This window comes from Phaethon aethereus (assembly GCF_964289735.1).
Source record: "Phaethon aethereus genome assembly, chromosome: 5".
In the NCBI taxonomy this organism is placed as follows: domain Eukaryota; kingdom Metazoa; phylum Chordata; class Aves; order Phaethontiformes; family Phaethontidae; genus Phaethon; species Phaethon aethereus.
Genome location: NC_138579.1, coordinates 49,649,269 through 49,665,480, shown reverse-complemented (window position 1 = coordinate 49,665,480; position 16,212 = coordinate 49,649,269). Strand labels below are relative to the sequence as shown.

General features: G+C 38.5%; 1 protein-coding gene across 1 annotated transcript in view; it reads left to right on the top strand.

The window, feature by feature from the left end:
• IFTAP (intraflagellar transport associated protein) overlaps nucleotides 1-15,631 on the top strand; it is a gene marked incomplete at both ends in the record, with an annotated part of 36,421 nt that extends 20,790 nt beyond the window's left edge. The window contains 3 exons of the mRNA XM_082001024.1: nucleotides 883-937; nucleotides 7,530-7,660; nucleotides 15,479-15,631. Of these exons, the coding sequence (XP_081857150.1) occupies nucleotides 883-937; nucleotides 7,530-7,660; nucleotides 15,479-15,631 (339 nt within the window). The remainder of the gene's footprint in view (nucleotides 1-882; nucleotides 938-7,529; nucleotides 7,661-15,478) is intronic.
• Between the last annotated feature and the right edge of the window lie 581 nt (nucleotides 15,632-16,212).

The following is a 16,212-nucleotide window of genomic DNA, read 5'->3' as shown; positions in this document are numbered from 1 at the left end:
GCCTACAGAATGTATTGTCTCTGTGCCATATTCAGTGAGCTTGCAAAACTGCACATTAACTTACCATGTATCTTTTTCCTATGAAAATAATGTACTTCTCCATCTTCCCACTAAGTTCCTAAAAAAGTTGCTGTACAGCTTGAGCTTCTTTCCCATCACTGTAATTGATATACAGCAATTTTGGCAGCAATTCTTTGCCTATATGTAAAAGTATTTCCTTTGGGCTACACATTTCAAAGGAAATTCATGTTTGTTGGGATCACCCTGCATGGCTCGACCGGTGTTCAACAATGAGATCCCAGAGATCGTATCACGTCGGGGTCACCAGTTGCGGGAGAAGGATGGACTTCACAACTCTATGAGAGTTATATTCCGAAGCCGTTTATTGTCTTGTCTGACTCGAATATGTATCATAATTTTTGCTTAGTCACTGCGCACACACTCGTGATTGGTTACAACTTGTTACACACACTATTGCAATTGGCTATATACAAAATATCACGTGCTGTCCACGCGCCCCTCACACAGTCAGGATTGCTGCTTGCAGGTGTTCCTGTTTTCCTCGCTTCTTCTTAGTTGTTTACCACAGCTCCTTCTCCTCAAGGCCGAGCCATGCAGATATCCAGCTGTTTACCAGCTTCTCAGCGCCACAGCTGCTTCTTCTTAAGGTCGAGCCATGCAGATCAACGCCACAGCTCCTTCTCCTTAAGGTTGAGCCATGCAGGGTGATCCCAACACATGTTCTTTCTTGAAAAAATGCAGGGGAGAATGGAGAAGATGAAGATGACAATTTAATGCTTTTTTGCTTTGCTCTAAGTTGTACTAAAAGGAATGGAGTTAATAAATTTTAATCTATTTTCCAATTTGTTTTTTTTACAGCAGGTGGACAAGTACTTAGATTTGGAAGATACAGACACAGATGAGGAGACATGCAGTGGTAGGCTTTCCCCACCTTCATATTCACTATCATTGTCTGTCTTTGGATGCAAGTGTGTGGACATTGTTTAAAGAACCATTTCTCTTCTAAAAAAGATGTTCTTCCTCAGTTCTTCTATTACTAGAAAATATCCCAAATTGCCCAAATTGCCCAGATTAAAGTACTAATTTCCTCACTCTAAGAGGTTATGATATAGATTATAATAAATTATAACGAAGACTGTGTCCTGGTGAGCAGTTTATCAGAATTGCAGGATTCTTCTTCTTAGCAACATTTCTACATTTTTCTTCACTTCTATTTTGTATTGAAATTATTTTGATTATAAAAGTTTCTGCACAAAGTAATGTTGGTGCTAAGAGAGAGTTCTATAAAATGTAAATGTTGAATGAAAATGATGTCCCTACCTATTAAAATTATTTCCTCCTGTGCTTAAAATAAATGACACTAGTTTTTAATTCACAGTGAACTTCTTTAAGAATTCCAATTATGAGCATTTTGAGTTGTGTTGAACTGTTCCATACATCTATAATTTTAACTGTCTTACCTCTAAAAAGTAAAGAGAAACCTAGTGGCCATAGTTATTTGTCTAACATAAGTGCTTGTGTAGTTTTTATTACCACCAGAATTGACAATCTTTTAATGATTAAATTAATTTTCCTCCTCTATACCTGTGACAGCACAAAGAAGCCAAGACACACAGATTAAGGGATTTGCCTAATGTCACTGAAAGAAGCTCTGCAGAGCAGTACTTTGGTCCTTGGTTTCTTGGTTATTGACATTTGATTAGTCTGTCTAACCTGTTAAAGATTTGTTTAGTCTTTCTTTTCTTTATATGCAGAATTCCTATGAAGTCAAAGGGCTTAGAGACTTCAAGCTGATGAATATTTGGAGCTTGGCTATAACTCACAAGAAAATAATAAACCAACATAAGTCAGGTTTATGGCAAACACTCTTTCTCCCACCTGGGCATTTCAGCAAGGAGGGAGTAAGATAGCAGTCCTGTATCAGGTACAGACGTTAGAGATGCCTTTTGAGTGCAGTGTTCATATGTGCCCATTTTTCCCTTCATAGGACATTGTTCTGTGTTTATGTCTTAAATTCTGGTAATATAATAATTAAAAAGACCTGGGGCTTACTGGTGGAAGCCTAAACCCACATTTCACTTGTATCATAATGGAATGAGAATTGTCTATATCTAGTTCATGGAAGTATTGTTTGATATCTCTAGTTCAAAACAGGCCACAAATTGGATGATGAGAAATAAGCCCAACACTAAAATACCAAGCAGGGCAGCAAGGAAAGAAGAGCTCTGCCAGACCTTGGGGATAGCTTGCCACTTTCTGGACCATGCCAGACCTTGCCTTTCTCCAAGTTTTTCAGTCATTTTTGTGTGTGCGTGCAAGAGTAAATGTTAATCACATACGTTTAGAAACCCCTAGTAAAATAGACTGCATTTGAACAAGATGAGAATTACAAAAATGATCATCTGCTTGTACTGTCTGAATAGCACTTTATGCAAGCCACATTGGGAAAACTTTTCAGTTAGTGCTTTTATTGATCATTATAAAAATAATAAACGTAATATTATACCACAACTACTGTAAATTGTCAGTGTGTTAACTAATCGCTTTTTACGTGACATTTGATTTGGCTTTCAATCTCTGCTGTCCTCAGCTGTTCCCATGAGACGGCACTCTGTGTACAAACTCCCTGCACAGACTGCCTCAGTTCAGAAAGAAGCCGTATCAACCCCTAAGCAATCAACAGTGCTCACTAACAGCATTAAGCATTTAGATTGTATTTTATAACATAAAACACTGCATAGCCAGAAGCTAATTATTCCTTCTGAACTCTGTAAGGAAAGCGAGCAGCATCCAAATTTACCCACAGTCTGGGTCTTGCCCCTGGCTTCTTCAGTGTCAATAGTTGTTGAGTCAAGATGAAAAATTTCCCCTTGACTGCTAAGTGCAGAAAATAGGACTTACAGTTTGATAGTTGTCTTACATGTCAAAATTCACTTGATAGGCTTCATAAGAGTAAAATCTTACTCCTGTAGAAACCATAGCAACAGAATGCAAATCAAAATGTAAAATGATGTTGCTTCTATTGTTCATAATAATAAAGTAATATAAAATAATATCCTTATTGACCACCTTAATAAAGGATTAATTCTGAAGAATTCCAGTTAGTTTATAAGTGAGGCAAAGTGTGACACAAATTTGAAAGACATTCTGTTGCTGGCCTTTTCAAATGCTGCCACCTGTATGTCAGAACAAATGATAGATTTAAAACTTCATATTGACAAAATGGCTTAGGATACCCAGTGAAAAATACCATACCTTGCTAGTATAATTACAACAAGCTTTTATCTCTACTTGTTATTGGCAACAGTTCGATATAGCTGTACTTCGTTTAGCTCTGAAGGGCAGATCATTTACCTGAGTTGTCAACTCTGCATTAATACAATAAATATTCACACTTAGGGGGAAGTGGCTGAAAGCTAACAGTGTGAAAAGCATGATAGAAAATAGGTGTTAAAGGATCCCATCTAAACCAGTGCTTTTTGGGAGATGTCCTGTAAGAATCATTCTAGTGGGTTTTTATGGTTTTTTTTTTCAATTTACTTTCCGAATGTCTCTTAATGTGTGAATGAATACAGCTGCTTCTTACAAAAAAAAAAAAAACCAAAAAACAGCGCATAGATTTGTCCAGTATGCAAATTCATTGTAACTGTTTTCATTAGACAGCACTGGGCTGAAAGCCTGAAACCAGGACAATGCTTTGCATTGTGGGACATTGGCACAGTAAACCATGATTGGAAAAGTAAAATTGCTGCCCTAAACCATAGCTTTAATGCGTTTTGTAGAGACAGCATGTGTGTGGTGGACTGTTTAATCGCTCTTTCTCATTGAATTTAATCTATAACTGTAAGTAGCTTAAGGCAACAATAGAGATGGTCAGGCTTTCTTCAGGGATGGATGGACAATTCTTGGCAACAGAATTCCTTTCCAGGACTGGTGACAAATCACTTGCTGCAGGGCTCAAAGGATACTTAGGTAATAATAGATAATATTCATATAAAGTTCAAAATATATAAAAAGCATGTCTAGAGACCTTGAGTGTGCTATTTTTTAAATACAAGAGAAAATTAAAATAGGAGTAATTAAATATATGGATGAGGCTGCATTGGCAAGGATATCAGAGTCTCATCCTAATCCGGCTTGGAGCCCCAAGGTACTGTAAACTTGTCTTTTCAATGTCCCAGTTCTCTGTAACCCCACAGAGATTGGGGACAACCCAAGTGACGCAGTTACTTTGAAGCTGAGGCCAAGCATAACTGATTATTTAAATGATTCAAGCATAACTGATTATTTAAATGATTCTTTAGGCAAACTATATCAATATCTGTTTACATCATTATATATTATTTTCTGTAATCCATGCATTTCCATTTATATTTTGAGCCTATATTTACATCCAGAAAAGTCAGGTTGAGGAAGAGGATTTGGAGTTAAATTAAGTGGATTTTTTTCAGGTGTGGGGCTCCTCGCAATGGGTGAATCTCTTTTTTTTCTATTCCAGTCTCTGCAATCCATTTAACACTGCCTTGAGATTCTTTCACACTAGGCAGCTCTTTGAGGCCAACAGCCTCAAGCCTGAGAATCAGAGGAGACAGCAAAATTTAGCCTTTAAGCTTTTTTTGTTATCACTACCTCCCTCCTCAGCTCCCCATCAACAGCATTTTTGTGAAATGTAATGCCTGAAAGTGGTAAAACCTGTGTTAGTGTATCTATAGATGGGCATCATTTGGCTGCAGTGAAGCTAAAGATGTAGACAGGATTTTGAACTTCTTCACTTTTGAAAGTTCAAATGAGGTTTGTGCCAGTAGATTTTTTTTTTCTATACTTACAACTAATGTCAATGGTACACAATGAGCAAAAAATGCCAATTCAGCAGTGTTCACAAATATGGTAGTCAGTTTCTGTGGGTCTGTTGTGTTGCGGGGAAAAGGGACTAAAGAGAAGAGAATTGCTCAGTTTCCAAATACACCTTCATTAACGTATGCTGGACTTGAGTAAAATCATCAGAGTTCACTGCCATATCATCCAGCAAGTTGATTCTTCACAGTATGAAGAGAGGTGCAGTTCAAAACCTCCTCTCAGATTTTTGATATCAATGCCTGCTCAGTTATCTCTACATATGGTGCTGTTGGCAGTATCCAAGGCTTTCCTATTGCTAATTAATCACCTCCACAGAGAACATAATTAGCAGCTTAATTAGGATCATCATCCACTGGTACTGTAGCATCAGCCTAAACCAGCTGTGAGGTACTGGCTAGAATTTACAGTAGCCTACAGTTCCTTTGGGAGCTCCCACTGAGAAGGAGGACTCTCAAAACTCCCTAATTTTTCTCTTGAAGGAGTTTCTTGATTAAACATTATCAGGGAAAGCAGCATTTACCGATTAGACTTTCATATGCTGTCATGCAGCCAGGGTAGAGAGACAAAGCTCATTTCTGGCATGTCTACTGGCAAACAAAGGTTGATTACCACATTCTTACGAGGTGATTGAAGGGAATTTGAAACATTGTTTGCATTACTAACATGCCTTAAAATAGTGGAATTGACATTTTGAGTATGACAAGCACTTCTTGCTAAAAGCAAAAATAAATTTCTTTCTGTTGTCCTAATTTTTAAGAGTTGTCTTTCTGAGCCATTGCCAGACTGTTGCATAACAGTGCTTCCTCCTCATCTTTTCTCCATGGGTTGGTCTGTTGGGGGTGGGGGAAGCTCTTAGTACAGAAATAATCACTGTTTATATCAAGAGGTGATACAAACCTCCTGATCCCCAGGCTTTCCTTCCTTCAGTGAGGGTATATATTTAGGGTGCAAGTTTGAAAAAACAATGGAAGATGCCATTGCCATCAAATGAGCATTCACATCTTCCTTCTGTCCCACAAATAGTTTTGACCCAAGCTATGAAAGATTAAAAAAAGCAGTTGCAGAGCATGTGGAGACATAGCTTATATCCTTGTGGATTGCACTGTTCTTTTCAGAAAACTTTCTCATATAACTGATGCAGAATAAGATCAGATGCTATGCTGAGAACAAGTACTGAAAGCACATAGATGACTAGACATAGATATTAAGCATCCAAGAGAATAGGGGTGAAAACTGGAAGCCACTTATACTTGAGTCATGAACCAAAAGAAAAAAATCCATGAGGTACCCAAGGGAATGAATTCGGCTCTTTTTTAAAGAACATTCTACTTTACAAGTCCAAAGCCCTGCTGGCTTTGAAATAGTACACAATTCCCAGAAGAAAACTAAATGAAGAATTCAATCATGGATTTTTCACAAAGGACTAGCTAGGAAATCATTGCTTTCAAATGCAGATTTACAGGAGAATGAGAGGTCTGCACTCCACTACTGTGGTGGAAGTGTGTAGGTAGAGATAAAGAGCTACTTATTCCTTTTCACCCTGGATCTATGTACCCTCTTATTGCTTCCATGAACTAACATTTAAGCAACACTTTGAAAATTTATTCTGAGATTTCAAGAGGAAATCAAGCTACTAAAATGTAGTATAAACCTGTAGAGGAACTTATGTATCAGCCAGGAAAAATAGTAGATAGATTTACATAATCCTTTGACTAAATTACAAGACATATGGTCCCCTTAAGTTCCTTCATAAAAACATTTCTGAGATAAGATGGACACATCTGTGCAGTAGCAGAGGTGAGATTGATTCATGTTAAAAGATATTTCTAAAACTAAGGCATATCCTTCTGAGCTGTCACAGAAAGCAAACACACCATTCCCAGTATGAATGTTTTGCATAAGTATCTAAAGGAAAAGTGATTCAGAAAGTCTGTGCATTTGTGAACTGTGGACCAAATCCTGCCTGTATTGAAAGGTTACATGTTGCTGTGTTCCAGACGTAGGGAAGTCCTCTCAAGTACCTCTTTTTGGAAAGCTCAGGGAGGAGAAAACATCCATGAAATATCCTTGGACAAGAGAGTCATCTGGCACTGTAGTGGGGAATATTAGTACTTCTACTAGGTGTTTTTACATAATGTTTTGGGAGAGTCATATTAAGATGCTTTGCAAAGTTTCTTTATGCCCAATGTACGGGTGGTGACATTCTAGCAAAAGAGAATTGAATGAGACTGCCCAGCTAATCAATGGCAAGACCGGGATTCAGTCTGTTATTTTATAACTCCTACTGCAGACATCTCTGCTCAGGACCTTCATTCTTTGTTATGAAAGAGATTAGTCTAATTCCAGGTATTCTCTGAGTTTAGGAGCATCTACGTCCAGATTTTTAATTCAGTGTCCTGAAGAAGAAAGGGCTATCTGTTTATTTTCAACCAAGTTTGATTTTTCCTTAGTATAGTATATTTTATTATCCAGATTTTAGCTCAGGACTGCATGGATCCATTTTAAAGATAACTGCCTATGTTATATGTTATGCAACAATAAGTACAGCACACTTTAACTAGCAAGCTTCTGCCTGAGCACTACAGGATTTTACACAGGATTTTGCTAATTTATACACTGAATGGAAGGTTGAAGTTGACTTTTTTATTCAGCAGGGTCGTTAGTTCTTCCAGGAGAGGTGGAACAGAGACAGACTTATTGTACAGCCTTTTTTGATAAGCCTAGTCAACTGAAGTTCAGAACCTTGTCAGTTCCACAGCCATTGGACAGCAAAGCTGAAGAGGTAGGAGGTCAGATTTATTTATTTGATTGTTGGGGATTGGGGTGGGTTTTTTTACCTGTTGGTATCTAATGTTATTTCACCAAGAACAGAGGGATATAGATGGAGTGAGTGGAACTGCTATGAGTTAACAAATCACATCATTAATTTTTAAATTAATAATGAATTATTAAATGCATTAAGAATAGAGATAAACACTCTAACAGAAAGGTACTATTTTATCTTGCACACTGTTACTATATAATCCTACATTTTCAAAATGTGTACTTCCATTCTTCAAACTGTATGTGGGCTTTTTAATATTTAATTGGTTTAGGTCACAGAATATTCAGGTAAACTCTTGCACTTCCTGACCTTTTGACAAATCATTACTTACGTAGAATGATAGGCCATTTAATTTTCTAGTGATCTCATGATCTTAACAACATCCTGCAGTTCTCATTGGGCTGAATATAGGAACCATCTTCTGCAACAAGGAGATATTGAATGATCCCTTTAACATGACATTTAAAAGAAAAAACAGTTTTAGAATAAGAATATACTGTGATCAGAATTGTGATTTGTCCCCTTGGAAATAAGCAGTAGCAAAATGCTGCTGAGGATATGCATTGTCTAGGTCTGATGTGGAGAGATTTGCATTATGGAATCTGAGTCTTTTAATGAGACACAATCAATAAAAGCTTTAATTTAGAATTGCCATTTCCCCTCAGAGTTTCAGTTATTTTCAAACTGGAACAGAAGGTGTAGATTGCTCACAGGCTTATTATAAGTCATTAAGCTTCCTATCCAAATAATGTGAGCATTAACTTTTGGGGATGTTTCTATTGCAGAGAATTCTTCACCACTCTTTTCCCCTGCCTGATCACTGTAATAGAAGCTGAAGTTAGCTTCTGGCTAAAATGGGCCAGTTTTGATAGTTCATATGCTTATTGATGTCCCATGAGGCTTAAATCAAATTTATAAATGATTCGTGACCACTGAAGGTTTGATGTTACAGTAGTGCATATGGTGCCTCCTTTCCTGAGCCCAATTGTGTTTAGTTCTTTGCAATAAACTCCTTACGATAAGAAACAAGTCTGCTTTGGGAAAAAGTAAATGTTCTAAAATGACCTTTCAAGCGTTAATACCCACCATTCTCTGAATAAAAATACTCACTCTTTTCCCTAAGGATTGACATAATTCAAGGTTTTTGCCTGGGGAAATATCCATTGGCACACACAAAACCCCTTAGAATGAGGTTTCATAGTTTTCTCATTCGATAACTTCTGTATAAAACCAAAGAAGAAGGAAGGTTGTAGCAGCCTGCAGTGTTCATAAAAGATTGCATATGACTATTTAAGCTATAATTCATGAAAAATAGATGAAGATCCTGCTGCATGCAAAATTCATTTCCATTTGAGGAGAAGTTGGGTTATGAAAGAGAAACTGAGTATTATTAGATTGGTGAAGGGTTGCTGCATTTTTCAAGAAGACTTACGATTTTCACAACTGTTTGCTTGGTGCCAGGCTACTCAAGATGAAGGCAGCCTTCCCCTAAATTATACACATATTTGTGCCTTCATTTAGATAATATAACTGTAGCCTGACCTGTCAAGACTGAACAGGCCCATTTTAAAATCCCTCAGTGCTTCAAATTATCATTTCCTTGAAAATTAAGTCTTGTGTTGCTTATGGCAGGACTAGTTTTGAAAGGGAAAAAGATTTTCCCTGGAGACATCCCTGCTTTGAAATGGGGCTGTTCTCTGTCCTTCAAAACAAATCTATTTGGGAAGAGCAAGAGAATGTGGCTACCTAGTCTATTTTCATAGAGAATGGAAAACCATTCCCTATGAAAAATGAACAAGCTTAATAGTGCAATGTAGGATGTCAAATGTCTACACTGTGGACATATTTGTGAAGGACATTAGGGGAAGTTGTGTGTCTCTGAATGTATTGCTAGGGAAAGTTTAAAAAAAGAAGCTCTGCTAAGACCAAAAGTGTAACTTGGCTAATTGTTAAAGAACAACTTGCCTCCCTGAAAATGTTTTTCTGTCAAAAGCTGTTGGGAAGATGCTTAGTGAATGACACAGTGAACTATTTGTGTTGTCCACCAGTGTTGTTTCATCTTTCCTCCCTGGTTTTAGACATAAATATATTCCTGGATTTCAGTATTGACAGTGCAGCATGCATGACCTCCCACAGGCCACTGCAAATTGAAACAGCATTCACTCCATGGTTGAAATACATTACCATAGAACATTTATCTTCCCTACCCAGATGTTTATTCTGTCCTTTATTTCTACTTAATACTTTCTTTCATAAAAGACATTATAGTTTTTATAATTAACAGTATGTCTTAATGTCCGCTTCCTAGTGTCTTTGTTCTTATTTCCCCCCCTGCATACATACGAGTACAGTTGACTGCATGTTTTCCATCCAGTCGCTATAAACATGCATTCCAAGGGGGTTCATCTCACCTAACTTCAACTTTAAATTTAGTCTAATTTAGTCCTTCTGTCATCAAGAGGGGGAGATAAGCACCTCCACTTGCCATATGCATTTGTCCTAAGATGTAACATAACTCTGTCCACAGGCTGATTCTCAGGCTGGGTCTTTCATGGCTAATTGACTACCTTAATCTAGAAGCCTAATTTTTATATGGCTGGGATTTGGAAAAATCAATTGTACCCTTCTATTCTACTTTGTTTGTCTTTACCTTGACATTCAAAAAAGTATTTACCATGCCTATCATCTTTATCTGTGGAATGGCAGCATCTATCACCTAAAATACAGCTTCCACTGAGTTCCTTTGGTTTAAGGTAGGATAGGCCTCCAGTGAGGTTTGTTTCTGTTAAGTACTATTCATAAACGCAACAAGAACAATGAAGAACTTAAAGACAGGATTGACTTAAGTGACAGAAGCTAGAAGAGTTATATCTTCTCAGAGTCCAGTAAAGACAACAGAGACTGAGTGACTTGCCCAGAGTCATAGAATCATAGAGTCATTTAGGCTGGAAAAGACTTTTAAGATCAAGTCCAACCGTAAACCTACTAACTGCCAAGTCCACCACTAAACCATGTCCCTAAGTGCCACGTCTACATGTCTTTCAAATACATCCAGGGATCGTAGCCTGTTCCAATGCTTCACAACCCTTTCAATGAAGAAATTTTTCCTAATATCGAGTCTAAACCTCCCCTGGCACAACTTGAGGCCATTTCCTCTCATCCCATCACTTGCTACTTGGGAGAAGAGGCAGACAACCACCTCCCTACAAGCTCCTTTCAGGCAGTTGTAGGGAGCGGTAAGGTCTCCCCTCAGCCTTCTCTTCCCCAGACTGAACAAGCCCAGTTACCTCAGCTGCTCTTCATAAGATTTGTGCTCTAAGACCCTTCACGAGATTTGTTGCCCTTCTTTGGACATGCTCCAGCACCTCAGCATCCTTCTTGTAGTGAGGGGCCCAAAACTGAACACAGGATTCGAGGTGCGGCCTCACCAGTGCCAAGTACAGGGGCACGATCACTTCCCTACTCCTGCTGGCCACACTATTCCTGATACAGGCCAGGATGCTGTCGGCCTTCTTTGGCCACCTGGGCACACCGCGGGCTCATATTCCGGTGCCTGTCGACCAACACCCCCAGGTCCCAACCTCATGCAGTTGTCCTCGGCCCATCGATGCAGCATGTCCAGATCCCTCTGCAGAGCCTTCCTATCCTCGAGCAGATCAACGCTCCCGCCCAACTTGGTGTCATCTGCAAACTTACTGAGGGTGCACTTGATCCCCTCGTCCAGGTCACTGATACAGATATTAAACAGAACTGGCCCCAGTACTGAGCCCTGAGGAACACCAGCTGTGACCGGCCACCAACTGGATTTAACTCCATTCACCATAACTGTTTGGGCCACGCTATCCAGCCAGCTTTTTACCCAGTGGAGAGTACACTCGTCCAAGCCATGAGCAGCCAACTTCTCCCGGAGTATGCTGTGGGGAACGGTGTCAAAGACTTTACTAAACTCTAGGTAGACAACATCCATAGCTTTTCCCTCACCCACTAAGTGGGTCACCTTGTCATGGAAGGGTCAACCACAACCCGCTTTTCATAAACTCATGCTGACTGGGCCTGATCACCTGGTTGCCCTATATGTCCCGTGTGTTGGCACTCAAGATGATCTGCTCCATAACCTTCGCTGGCACCGAGGTCAGACTGACAGGCCTGTAGTTCCACGGATCCTCCTTCTGGCCCTTCTTGTAGATGGGCATCACATTTGCTAACTTCCAGTCAATGGGGACTTCCCCAGTTAGCCTGGACTGCCGACACATGATGGAAACTGGCTTGGTGAGCACTTCTGCCAGGTCCCTCACTACCCTTGAGTGGATCCCATCCGGCCACATAGACTTGTTTGTGTATAAGTGGTGTAGCAGGTCGCTAACCATTTCCCATTTGGATTATGAGGGCTTCAGTTCTTCTCTCCGTCCCTGCCTTCCAGCTCAGGGGCCTGGGTACCTGGAGAACAACTAGTCTTCTTACTATGAAAGACTGAGGTGAAGAAAGCATTAAGTACCTCAGCCTTTACCTCATCCTTTGTCACTATGTTTCCCCCCGCATACAATAAAGGATGGAGATTCTCCACAGCATTCCTTTTGTTGCTAATGTATTTATAGAAACATTTTTTATCGTGTTTTATGGCAGTAGCCAGATTAAGTTCCAGCTGGTATTTGTTCCTTCTAATTTTCTCCCTGCGTAACTTCATAGCATCCTTGTAGTCCTCCTGTGGTGCCTGCCGCTTCTGATGAAGCAGAAGTGGAAAATTGGTCAACATTTATTGACTCACAATCCGTTACCCCAAGCTCAGGACAAAATTTTCTCCCAAGTACCCCCAGTATATATTAAACTTATATGAGATAATAGCATACATGCCTTTCCACCATCTTTTTTATGTATTGAACTAGTAAGTTTTACCTTGAGTGTACAATGAAATTATTGATGACTGTATGTGCATTGTTTGCATAATTTGAACAAGTGAATCATAGAGTGCTATAATTACACAGAAATAAAGGTTTTAGGAGGACAGAGACAAACTGTTCAGTTAACTTTAAATCTACACAGATTATTAAAAAGAACTGAGTGGTCAATTATTAATAGACTTTTAAAAGTCTCAACTTTAAGGTATTTTATTTACAAAATTAATTTGTAAAACAGCCTCTAGAAAAATATTTCAGTTCTTAATATGAATGTTAACATTCTTTTCCTCTTTAATTTGGACATGCAGGAACTGTAAATGAAAATGATTTTTTCTTCAGAGAGTAAATCACAGGAGCAATCTTAAGCAAACTGGCAGTTTTCTAATAGAGCAAAATTCTATTCCCAGAGAGCTCTCAAAAAGATTTCAATTAGATGTTAAATTAGACACCTGAAGTTCACATATTTCTCTCAGCTCCTTAGGCAAAAATAACAAGATAATAACTTGATCAGCTTAGAGGATCTGGTGTTCTATTGGCACGTCTTCCTTTTAAAATAGATCAAAATTGCAATTTGCAGTATAAAACTTTTAGATTGCTTGTCTGCATGGAAGGTTGAAGTGAATGGCTTCTTGGGAGAAGAAGCAAAAAAGAATCCCTGATGCCTAGAGTACTTGTTTGACAGATGAAGCATGCTGATAAATATGCAATGTGAATAACGTTTTCAAATGTGCAATGAGTGGGTAACAGAAAAATTGTTAAGAGTGAAGTGAGGTATGTTCTACTTATGCATCTAATTTCAGTTAGAATTTTAGGGTTGAGTTTTTTAAACAATGTTTTTCCAGTATTTCTCTGCATTGCATCTGCATAAAGTGTTCCTGGAATGACATGAAGGTCAACACAAAGGCATAGTGAATGTGTGTATACTTTACATTAAGTGTGTTGTCAGAGGAAGAATAGATTTGGTTTTGTAGAATCCCTATGAAGGCTTACTGTAATTTAATCTCTTCTTAGCTTAGTTACCTATAGATGTGGTAACAAATATTGTTATAACTAAACTAACTGAAAAATATTTACACTTTGCATCCTATTTTAGAAGAACGTTTTGGATTTTGGTAAAGGAAAGACAGGTAGTAAGGAACCCTGGTTGCTGGTACCAGTCATTACCCAATTGCTGGTACTCTTACTGGTGTGGAATTTTAGGAAGCTTTGCCTGTGGAAAACATGGAACTGGACATGAATATGATGAAGAGGTCAAGGAGTTAGCTTCAATGGGAAAGACAGCTTGTGTGCAGGCTTTGTCTCATGTAAACATTTCTTGAATGTGCTTTTCATAAAAGTTAATGATGGTTTACCTGGGATAGTCTATGGACATAAGCAAGGTAATCTTTGCATGCAGAATGAGTACCATTTTCTAGACCAAGTCTATCTACAAAGTCTGTTTTTTCTCATTTATAAATGGCCATGGTCTACAACTCTGCATCTAGGATGATTTATATGCTTCAGCATCTATTGAAGCCAATGTAAGCCAGGTCCCTAGAACATTAAGCAATACAGATGATTAATAAAATGATACAAAACCAGATAATATATTTCCTGATCAATCAGACAATATTACAGTTTATTAATAAAGGATGTAGATACTTGGAAGATACTTGCTGCCTTGTCTGTCAGGAGCCTGGCCACCGGAGAGGAATCCAGCTATCACTTCTCTGACTTTCTAGATGGCACTAACTGTCTCAGTGCATCTTCTTACAAAATGTTACCAGATATTGTGTGGGATACTGTGCCTTCTAAACTGAGCAGTGACCATAAGATGCTGAGTGTTCTTCCTCCCTTTCAGCAAAACAAATAAGTGTATTCTTAACTTAAAATACATCAGTAGTCATTGGCTTCATTGAGGATTCATCAGAAGTTTGAAAAGATAAGCATGTGTGTAAACATTTTGCTGAATTGGTACTGAACCACTTAAATCTTTGAAATACAAAGCCCTTGAGGAGATGTGCTATTTGTCATGGTTGAAATTTCTAGACATTTTATATTAACTTCTAAAAGTATAGGGAGCATTCCTGTACAGTTTGGGCAGTAAGGATGATGTGTCTCCTGTGTAGCTCTGGAATTAATTTTATGTAACTGCTTACTGTAAACCTTTTGTGTCATGGTCCCCTGCAGTTCCTTATCAGCATACAGCCTGCCATAGCTATTTGTTTTCATCATTTTATTTTACAGGTAGAGCATTTATTCTAAGATATTTCAACAAGGAGTAATACAGAAATGGTATACACTATGTCAACAAAGCAAATATTGGCAAATGCAGTAAGACTCTATGTTCATTATGCAAGAAATTCCATACCTCTGAGATAGTGAAAATAAATTATTAGAGTCTGAAAATTGATTATATGTCATTTTGCTCATTCCAGGCATTTCCTTTGCTGAAACTGTGTTCTGGGGAGCATGTTACATTAGTAGCAGATGCATGTACACTGAAGCTTTATGTGATAACTCGCCCAAATTTTAAGGATATGGAATCTGTCTTTGACATTTAACATAGCTGTAACATAACTTGTCCATATCCCCACAGCCCTGCTGCTACAAGTGGCAGGAATGTAATAGATGTGTGCAAGGGAGGTTTTTAGATTCCTTGCCTTGAGCAAAATTAGCTAATGATATTCGTTCAGATACAGTACAGTACAAATGGGGCACATTAAATGGCTTAAATTAGGTCAAACTGAGTAATTGAATTTATTCTTTTACTTAAAAAGAGCTTAATCAGCTGAGAGTGCTAGAGTGAGAAAAAATAGTTTAATTAAATATTAATTAGAAGTTTATATTTTGAGCTCCCTTGCAGCAATATTATTTATGTATCTGTTTTTCCTCATTACAGCTACTAGGGGATGATGTTCGACCATTCTCACTTGATGAAGAATTTGATTATGACAATGTGGCACTGACCCCTAAGTTCTCTGAAGCTGAGCTGAACGCCATTATAGAATTGTCTGAAGAGAAGAAAATGGGGACAGATGTCAAGTCAGCATGAGCTAAAGACTGAGTCAAAGGCATTCTGTGCAGTGCTGTTGAAATAACATTTTTAGGGGGTAAATCTAGCTCTTCATTGTACCCTTATTTAGTGTTTTTATGTGTGGCCAGTAAATGACACCCTCAAGATTTTTTTGTTCTACCAAGGTGCCTTGGAGCCTGAGGCTGCCTTTCCCTGAACCTCCTCCTAGTCCTAATAGAAACACAGAATAGGAAGATGGTGCTTGTCCAGAGTTGCTTGTATAGTAACCCTTCAGCCAGAGAGGAAGTATTTCCATCCTTTTTATATGTCTGTACACTGATTTGCTTAGGCATTCAGGTTGGCTAAGGAAGTCTGTATTTGTCCCTAAATCTGAGGGGATTTTTGTATAGATCAGTGACCTTTAATATTTTTAGGGGCCAGTGCTCAGCTACTTTGTTTTTTTCTAGATGGTACATGGCAGTTGAAAGGTTGTCTCAAATGATAACCATAAATTCCCTTTTGTAGAAAAATCCTTCAGCAGGGTTAATCCTGTATTGACTCAGGCTAGGTATGCTAGAGTAATTGCTCCATAGGACCAAAACAAGCTGATGGAATTCAAA